Below are 10,245 nucleotides of genomic sequence, written 5' to 3'. Positions count from 1 at the left end.
TGGAAAGAAAACAGGACAGACTCAAAAAGTCTATCAATGTTTATACTCCCGTCTTCAGAGTTTTTGATAACAATTCCCCATTGATTTCATCTGCTCCTGATCACTTTAATAAATGGAGATGTTTCCTGTTCCATGGGTTTTGCCAATGATTTTTAATGGTGTCAGGGTGAAGTCTCTGGTTAATAATTGCTCACAAACCTGTGTAAAACCTCTTTGCTCATTCTGAGATGGGGGTGGGATTCCCACTCAGTGATGAAGGGGGTTCAGGGGGTGGTTGTCTGCACTGGCTTGGGGCGCTCAGAGCCCTCTTAGCTCCAGCTGTCTGTTATGAACCCTGACTTGGGGATTTTTTTCAGTATGTTGGATTGTAATCGCTTTATGTTTTCATGTAAGAAATGCTTGTAATGCATGGGATGTGACTATTTTTAGTAAGATGAGTATAATTTTTCTCCCCATTTATAGGATGGCTATTTTTCCCACCGACCGAAAGAGAAAACGCGAACAGACAGCAATAATGAAAACTCGGTCCCCAAGGACTTTGAAAATATTGATAACAGTAACTTTGCTCCAAGGACTCAGAGGCAAAAACACCAGTCTGAGCTGGTGAAAAAAACCCTTAGCAAGCAGAAGGAGCACTTGAGAAAGAAACTGGAAGAGGAGAAGATGAAGGAGAACTTGCTACTGGGGAAGAACTCCAATGAGGTGGTGCAATTCAGTGATCATGCCGCAAAAAACAGCAGCAGCAGCAACAACAACAATTTGAAGGAAATTCACAGGTCTCCCAGACACCATAATTTAAAAAAAAGTGGAAACAGCTCCCCTGAACTGAGATATGACCAACCACCAAAGTGTGAGGTAACAGGCAAAGAGGCAATCTCCGCCATGTCCCGATCTAAGTCTAAGCAGTGTCGGCAGGAGATCGCAGAGGCGTATTGTCAGCACAAGAATGGAAAGCTGATGCCAGAGAAGGTGACGCGTTTCTGTACGCTGGAGGGTAAGTTGGTAGATGGTGACGGAGAAGTAACACGGTATCTCGGGGAAGGATTCTATATAATTGAAATGGTCTTCTGATGACAAAAAATGGCTTTATTGCAGAAATGTATAATGTACTTATCTGTGAAAATGAGGGAGAGGTTGAGGATGTTTTAAGCAGGGAGTTTTACGGGTGTCACAAGATCCTTGGTAGATTCCTATAGAATTTATTTTCACTTTACTTCCTCTAGATTTTTATTACACTGTGTGATCTAGGTATTCAGCTGCTACTCCTGTTTCTTTAATTCTTAATCTAAAGACACAGAGAAGCATAGTCAAAGTCTTGTAATTCTGTACAGGAGTTGCATGCTTTTTGGGATCAGGGAACAGCCATGGTAAATTTTGGTGCCTTGTGCTAACCAATAAATGAGTGGCATTGCCGTTATGGCTGTATGGCCATTTTCCTGGCACAGTGGATTTCTAGCTAATAACCAGCACTGCTAAGCATTTTGATAACCCAGAGAATTATCAGAACTCTATTAAAAAAAAAAATGCTTTTTTTTGGGCTCACTTCTATTTTTAATATTCTTCAATCAGCAAAAGTGATTTCCAAAGTCACTGTTGTAGAGAGTCAGTTACCTCTGCTACCCTAAGCCGAGCTTTGATTTGTTGCTTTTGGTTTCTCCGTGCAGTCAGATACATGAGGTATCTCTCAGCTTGCTGTTGGTTTGCATGTGCAAGCTGACCTTTTCCTGCTTTTCAAGAAGAGTGCTTCATGTGCCACCATTCATTTAGCTGTAAGCTTCCCGTAAAGTGCTTTTTTTTTTTAGGAAAAAAATAAAGCATTAGTCAGTTGATCAAAGTAGGTATTGATCAAGGAACAGCGTTATCCTCAGCAGCACTTGTTTATACAGCAATCCAAACTCCCCATCCTGTAATTGCCACCTCAGCCCATGCATGTAAGGATACGCAGATGTCTTTGTCCAAGCTGAAAGTGCAGAGGGACTTCTATGAAAAGAGAATAGGTCTTGCTTTCAGATGCTGCAGTAAACATAGTGAAGCATAGGAATTAGTCTATGTTTAGTTTCTTTCATTAGGAATATTCAGTAACATACTCTAACCCCCATGGCTTGCCTGGTTATTGCGCCATCACAAAGAAGTGGCTACTGTTGGGTGGTTTCAGTGTGACAGGGAGGACAATCCATGTTGCTATTGCCTAAATTAGGAGGCTAAACTCCCTGTACAGACAGTAAAAAAAAAGAGGTGCCCCAGAGGATGTTTCTGAACAAGAGCATCTCTCTAATGCTTAGGCATTTTAACTTAGATGACGCATGTTGCCAGGATGAATGGTGTGAGCGCTCCATTTCCCACCCCGGTGCATCTGTGACTGTCTTGTTTGGTTTGGTTTTCATTATGTCTCTTTTGGTGTTTTTTCTCCCTTTCTTAAAATGGTAATATTCAAAATCATTAAGCTTGGGTGGGCAAGCATTGGAGATAATGAGTTAACAGAGTGGGCAGAAGACTTGGTGTTCACTGGGAAGCCGGGAGAGGAACAGCAAAGGCAGCACAAGTTGAAGGGAAGAGAACAGTAGAGAGGTAAGAACTGAGCAAAACCAGACATCGGGGACAGGCTGATCATCAGTGAGTACCCCGGCTGCCCCTGAGGTCCCATTGGGTGCCACTGGTGGAATCCAGTGTGATCAGCATGTCTTTGGTATCCTGTCCTCTTCTCTAGTAACAGGTGAGTCAGCTCTGGTCTGTGAGGAAGATGATAGGGGTCAGCAGCTTGCAGACACTGTCCTACGCTTTTTGGTATCAAGGACATATCTTAGTAATGTTGTCAATGCTATATACCTTATGTAGAAGAAATGCATCACATACACAAATATGCAAGCGATATCCTGGAGAGAGCTGGAAGATGTATTGTCGTTAGTGTGGGTACACATTGTAGCTGTGTGCAATTTGCACACATCTATGGTTCCATCCCCTGCCTGGTAATCTGTCTCCCAAGGATGCAGGGTGACTTTCCAGAAGTCTTAAACTACTACCATTCTTAAAAACAGGCTTCTCAAGAAATATTTATTGCTTCTCTTTTTAATACAGAATTTATCTCACATGCCCTGCAATCAGGATATTAGTATGGTCTTAGAACCAGGAACAGTGTCAACTTTTATACTTGAAGCCTTTCAGCGCATATGTACATTACGCATTGGTATAAATGCTTCCTTTGTAGTAAGATAGTAAAAGGTCCAGGAAAACTGAGAGCTACAAATATGACTAGAGAAATGGAGAAGTTGTCCAAATGTGGTTTTATTGTAAAATACACATGAATTTACTAACAATTAATGAGGTATGGATATATACCACATTAAAATATTAAGTGTTAAAAGACTGACTACAGCTTTTAGGTTTGTAGTGCTAAAGCTTCATTTAGATTTTTATTTTAGGCAGCAATGCTTGTTTAAAATGAATAATTGTGGAAAGTCTCAACTTAGCCAGATGGATCCTTGTGGAAAATGTTGACTTTTCTTTGCCTCAAGGTTATTTCCTCCTGCCCATGCTGGGAGCTGAAGTTAACCACTTCAACAGCCAGATTTCCTTGGCAGACAATCTGGACATCCCCTGTTATTATACAGGGCTGCTGTAGAGCAGATTTGGGAGCTTTGCTGTGGGGAAGTGATAAAGCAGCAGCATATTGAGTGGGACATAAGTTGCTTATGCAGGAGGCACCAGCCCACAAGCAGATTGGAACATCAGACCTATGGAGGAGATCCAAACTTTTAAGTCACTTTTCAGATGTCTGAACAGGGCTATCAAGACAGACATGTAGGAACCCCAAAACTGAAGGTGCCTGGTGCCTACTAGAAGGCCTTATGTACAGATAGCTTGGTAGGTCTCTTAAATTTTAGAGCCCTGTTAAAGATACATTGCCTGAGTTTAAGTGTGTTGTGGTCTCAGATCTTTCCTCCCCACTGCAGAATATAAATACTGTTGTTTTTTACTCACAGACTGGCTCCGTCCCTCATCAGAGGTGTCTTTACCAACTCCAGAGGTCCTTGAAAGGAGCTGAACTTGGTTAGGAGATGTTTGTGAAGCGCCGGCCATCAGCTTTTGGGGATATAAGACACCCCATTGTTAGGATCGCTGGTAGGGGAGGTCTGGGTAGGGGTCTTGCCGCTTTATGCATCAAGAAGCTATATGCTGTTTGTCAGCAAAAGTCAGACAGCCAGAGACTGAATGTATGTATTCAGCATGTGAGTGCTATTCCCTTCGGTTTGGTTTGAAAAAAGGTTTCCTGTCTGTTTTCAGCAGAGCTATGAAGTATAAATATTTATGCATTGGAGCAGCACATTGATCCATTATCCCAAAATATAAACATGTTCCCAGTGCTATGGTTTCCATCGAGATGTCATCCAGTGTTTAATCCCCTTGGATCCTGTCTCAGCTGATCAAAACCACCAAGTTACTAAGTGTAGATCTCAATTATGGACATGGCTCCGTCTGTCTGGATTGTCATAAATGTTAAGCGATACATTCACTTGAGTGGCTATCAACACAAACAGGATCTTACAAACTGTTTCTTTTTTCTTTTAAGTATTTTATTGTTTCCAAAGGCAACAGGCAAAAGGAGTAAAATGTATCTGTCTTTAGTGTATAAAAGAAAGAACTGTTAAAACCAAGAGCATCATGTTTACTACCTGTTTGACATGCAGGCGTTACTTCCATGAGAACAAGAGGACACGGGCTGCAGTTCCTCTAAGGACGCTGCAGAGGCAACACTGCTGAAGCGGCAAAATGGGACATGGCAGCTTTACCAGTTGACTGACTTGCAGAGTACGTGAACTGGTATTTCCCAAACTGGTCCTGAAAACAGTGCACAAATGCTATGGAACAGGGGATTGGTGTCCAAGGCTTTAGGTGCAGCCTTGTCCAAAGTCGTGGCTGAGATTAGGGCAACAGGCAGCTTGCAAGTCACTCTTCACTCAGCAGGGAATGTTTGGAGTTTGTCAAAGTGTATTTTGAGGGGAGATGCAGTCAGAGAAGGTAAGAGGGGAAAAGTAAGTTCAGCACAAAGTTAGATGAGGAAAGGGCAAATGCAGTCCTTTTCAGGCTGGGGAGAGGATACAGGGAGACATCCTTTTGGGGAGTTCATTTCTTCTCAGATGTGATATGGAGATCAGCAATGTGTGGGCAGTGTGGCAGATGGTGTCCTTCTTGGGGCCATCTCTCCCCAGTCCTATAAAAGCCAGACTGGAGACACTGGTTCCTCTGGTGTGCCAGACTCCTTCCCACCAAAGCTGTTGGTGAGTCTGGACCAGCTGCCTCCCCTCCTTGCCCATCATCACACGTGGGCCTCCTCTTGTGCAGATGTACTGGGAAGAAGCAGAAGTTTCAGTGTGAATTCTTGGCTTTAAGATAAGCTTCACTCTGTACCTTGATAAACTCCTCTTTGACGAGTGACCAGATCTGTGGCACTTTTTCCCCAGCAGAATCCCGTATTACCCTGGGCAGGAGCACGGTTCAGGATGGCCACTGGGACCCTGCCTGCTGAGATTGCTGCCCTGCTTGTTGGGCAGCAATGCAATTACAGTTACACAACTCCACATTTCAATGTGCATATCAAAGTTGTGTCTCCTACTTGCAGTCTTCCTTTTGTGGTGAAAAAAGCCCAGATTCTGACCCGCTGGCTGGATTCAGTCCCTGAATTCTGTTTTTCACTCCCACAGGGATGGTGGTAGTTTGTAGCTCTGAATCTCTTGCCCTGGGTACGAAGCACAGTTCTCCTTAGTCATTGGCACTGAGTATGTGAGTCACTGCAGGCACAGTGCCAGGTGGTGTCTGCAATAGTCCTCCTCTGGGCCAGCTTCTCCAGGCTGCTGTATCCCCGGGGGAGACTCTGGCCTAATCCTTATCATCAGTTACCCAGCTGGGGTTGTGCTTGACCCAGATCTGTGGCTCTAGATAGTCCAAAGGTAGGTAACGGGTTTTTTGAGGGATGTTTTTTTTAAGATGTAGTTCTGGCAAAAACCAAGTCCCTAGGAAAGCAGAGAGCCTGAAGCGAGCCTGATTTATTTCCCCTTGGCTCTTCTGTTGTCTTTTCTTAGTTTATAAATCAAACGGGTTTTCTGCTGCCTTTCATCCCTGTGGGGTAAACCGAACTCATAAATAAAGTAGAAAAATAATCAAGCTACTATCATTCCACATCATTCATTAGTACTGAAAGAGTTCTTTGCAGATCAGGCTGCTTTTTCCCTGGTTCCTTATTGATAATTCTGCTCTGGCACGTTAAAGCAGGAGATTTCCGTTTCTTACAGGCTGCTGAGAAGAAAATTTTCCATTTCATTTTAAAAAACAGAGCCTTCTTTTGGTTTTAAACCTGAGAGGAAAGGGCTCTGGAGCTCTGTTTACTGGGTAACATGCACAGGTAGCAGCAATCTGCATGTCTATAATGTCTTTATCAGACTACTTCAAAGCACTCAACAGAAAGAGGTATGATTTGCAGGAAGGCAGAGGATAAGCCGCTAAGATGCCAAATACTTATATAGGGTGGAACAGAGCAGTTCTTCAAGGCATGGAAATGAAACCATCCTCTGTATAATTTTAAGAGAATAGGAGCTGTAACTAAGCAAATATAGAATTTCATCTGCTCAGTATGCATGTATATGCTCACAGTGACATATAAACATATGGCTTTGTTTAGCTTTCACGTTTTTGGCAATGTGTTTTTGAACTCACTGGGTTTGATGTAAAAATTATTGAACACCAAATTTGTCTTTTTCTCCTGGTTTCAGGATTCCTAATGACATTGGCTGCTGCTGCTTTTCTGTACATTTAATCTGTTAGCGTGACAGTGTTACTGCGGTGAGCTGTACACGGTTTAAGGAGCGTGTAAGAGCCCCTGCACTTGCAGCCCAGACAGCATTTTAATTTGCTGCACCACAGATGACTCCGGTTGCAATAAATTTACTGTGAGTAGACTAATTGCAAAATAACCCTAATTGAATAGTTATCAGCGAACAACATCCTGTGGAACAAAAACTGCTTACAATTAATAGCATTTAAGCCATGCGCTGGTATTCTGCAGAACACTAAGATGTAATTACACTGTGTACAGAGATTGTGTTCTGTGCTGGAGACCATGTTTCCAGCACTTCTTTCATTATAAAGGGCCGTTTCAAGATTCAGTACTTGCATTTCAGGCTAAATGAGTTTGTGAAATAAGTGGTATGTCTCTCTTCTCCCCTTACATGTGTAAAGCAGAACCAATTCTAATAAAATCAGTGAAGCTGTGGCACTGTAAGAGAAAAATGAGATCTCGGGAAGAATGTATGTTGCCAGTGATTCTCAGATGAACTTTTATTATGGCCACATGTGTGGAAACTCAGAAACGGTGGTTCAGAAACTGGACAGGTTTCTTTGCAGAAGGAAGATCTGTGTACATCTTGCAAGGGAGCTGGAATTCCTGGAAATGTCCTTGTGGCATCCCAAAACAGGGTGACGTCGTTTTGCCACCTCCTTGCGTATCTGGGACAGCTGCAGTGTCGCGGACAGGAGACTGGTGTTTCTCAGGAATGGGTGGGCTTGTGGTGTTGTAGAGCTGAGGGATTCTTCTTCCAAAAATAACAGCCATTATGAGCACAGGCTGGCTCTGTCAGCACTGTCTTGCATGGTTTCAGCATTGGTTTTAGGAGGAATTCAGTGAGGGGAAAACTGTGTTGGGTGTCTGTGCCAATTAATCCTTCCATTTAAATACAGACAATTCCTGTGTAGATCATCTGCAAGTTTAAAAGTGGGAGAATGAAATCAGACTGATGTTCCTCTGTTTTTTCCACGTGATGCTACCAGCTGGTCACCTGTGGATCCTGCAGCTGCAGAGAGGCCAGGGCAGCAGACTTGCAGAAAAAGATCTTGACAAATGGCATCTTAAGGAAATGCCGAGAGAAATGCCTGACACGAGGAATGGAGGGCAGAAGGGCTGGAAAATTTATGGTCAGCAGCCCAGTTCTCACCAAGCCTCTGTTTTGGAAAATGCTATCGTTTCATGGAGCATTAAAGGGGGAGCGTGGGCAAGCGTGGGAGAGGATAATGGCTAAGTATGTCCTCGCTGCAAACCTCCTGGGAAGGGAGCACAAGGGTAGCAGAAGCTCAGTGAATATTTTGATAAAGATTACTGTGTATGTACAGAGATGAAAGAAAAGTACTTAAGTGATTGCTAATGCTTCCCAGTGATCCTGGAATGTGTGGACAGAGTGTTGGAGGGAAGAGTCAAATACAACTATGGCTAGAGAAAACTGTTGGTACAATGGTATGAGCTGGTAGGGTTGGGGGGGAAACAAGAAAAGAAAAAAAAAAAAACAAAACCCACCAAAATTAAACCACCAAACCCAACCTCCCCCAGTAGTAGGAAAACTTGAGCCATACTGGTAGTCATGGGTTTTTTTAATGTAAAATAGGTGATGGACTTCTGGAGTGGACTCATAACAGTTTAGTAGACAGACTTTTAAGAGGAAACATGGCATCTAATTCTCTTATTTTTATTCAGTGCTAAGCAAGCAGCTGTGTAATGTAAATGCACAGCAGTACCAAACTGAGCTTGAGTGGAGGTTGCAGAAGCAGCCTCAGTGTTATATTCTTTCCTAACTTGACTTTGCAACCATAACAAAACTGTATTAGAGTATCATTGTTATGTACTACTTGTAAGCAGGCAACAGCAACTTTCAGATTCGCTTTTTGGTTTAGGCCTAAAACGTCGCCAAGGACAAAAGGAGGTTGCTGGGGCTGACTCTCTAGAAATTCAGCTCAGCCTTCGTAATGATTGCACTTCTTTAAGTGCCATTACTTAGCAAAGTGATACTCTGTTTTCACAGGAATCCACAGCTGATAAACTATTCTTTTAAGAGTGGGGAAGTGTCATGTCCCATGTCATGTCCCTGTATTACTTTTAAAATAATTGGGTGGAAAAGTCCTGACATTTGATTTCCTCTTGCTAGGCTGCGGCAAAGAATTTTCCCCTTTGTGGCTTCTTGAAACAGGTGCCATAACTATTTCGGAGTTTGTTACAGGATTAACTATATAGTTAGAGGGAATGCACCCCTTTTCAGGTAGGCTTTTGAAAAGGTACATGTACTTGATGTATTTCAGGAGTTGCTGGGCTTTATGACCAGTGGCTATTTTGTAGTGTCTTTCCCTGGAAATGAGGAAGAGCTGTTTGAGGGATCTGCTCTGAATTAAAATGCCAACAGTCTAGGCATGAAGCCAATCTTACAGGACATTAATGCCATTTTAAGTCTCCAAACCATAATTTAGTTGTTTCTGTTGTACATGTTTCTTATGCAGAAGGTAGTTTTAAAACATCAGTCTTTTTTTTCCCTGGGTAATCACGACTTCTATAGAAAAAGTGAATGACAAGAATCTGTAGCTGAGCAACCTTGGAAAAGATTTTGAAATTGCTCAATGTATATTTAATCTTGCAAATAAATGCTCATCTTTGATAGTTTGAGAGCATGTTAGAAGTGAATAGACCTGATTCCGTGCTCTCACTATTTTGATATCCATGATATGTCACTGATTTATCATCTGTTTGTGTCAAAGAAGTTTTTCCTGATTGGCACCTTTGTAAGGAAGAACAGAGTACTCCCAACTCCGAGTATCTACTGCTGTCACCATCAGGCTTAGTGGAATGCACGTTAGACTTGGAAGTATTCTGTTTACAGTTTTACTATAAAATAAAATATTGGTTTTAAAGTCCTGGCCCTACTGAAAGGTCCATGGCAAAAGTCCGTCATTTTTCTTCTCTGGTTGTCTCATCCGCCCCCTGGGAGGCCAAAGAATTTTTCAGTCCTTTCTCCTAGAGCTTGCTGAAGCTGAATCATTGCTGCCATCTCTTGTGTTCGGTGCTTACCCGTCTGTCTTCTTCCAGTGGATGTCACTGTGAGGATGGTGGGAGATTTAAGCAAAAAACCTCAAAAAAGAAAAATCATTATTACCTTATGTAAAATAATCTGCATAGCAATTGTCTGTGCTTTCACATTGTGAAATTCAGAGGATTTGTTCTGCAGGACTGAATTGCTTATTACCTTTTAAAACAGAATTTCTTTATCTTGCTGTTTCTGTGATAAAACACAGTCTCCTATGGGCAGCGCTGCCAGGAGGGCATTGGCCATACTCCAGGGGCTGCATTCCCCTGCTTTAACTTTTCTGGGCGTTAAAAAGTTTTGAGGAAAGGCCCTGCTGCCGCCTAACAATGTGCTTTTTCCAGGCTGAGGAAAGTGG

The 10,245-nt window shown here is 42.6% G+C and overlaps 1 protein-coding gene across 1 annotated transcript in view; it reads left to right on the top strand.

Annotated features, from left to right (window-relative positions):
- Positions 1-462: 462 nt before the first annotated feature.
- The window catches only part of XYLT1 (xylosyltransferase I), a gene marked incomplete at its 5' end in the record, with an annotated part of 92,111 nt that continues 82,328 nt past the window's right edge, over positions 463-10,245 (top strand). Inside the window, one exon of the mRNA XM_010080277.1 lies at positions 463-994. Within this exon, the coding sequence (XP_010078579.1) occupies positions 463-994 (532 nt within the window). The remainder of the gene's footprint in view (positions 995-10,245) is intronic.

The sequence above is a fragment of the Pterocles gutturalis genome, unplaced genomic scaffold (assembly GCF_000699245.1).
Source record: "Pterocles gutturalis isolate BGI_N339 unplaced genomic scaffold, ASM69924v1 scaffold8269, whole genome shotgun sequence".
NCBI lineage: Eukaryota > Metazoa > Chordata > Aves > Pterocliformes > Pteroclidae > Pterocles > Pterocles gutturalis.
The sequence above is the reverse complement of the archived record's forward strand: the minus strand, read 5'-3'. Positions and strand labels throughout refer to the sequence as shown.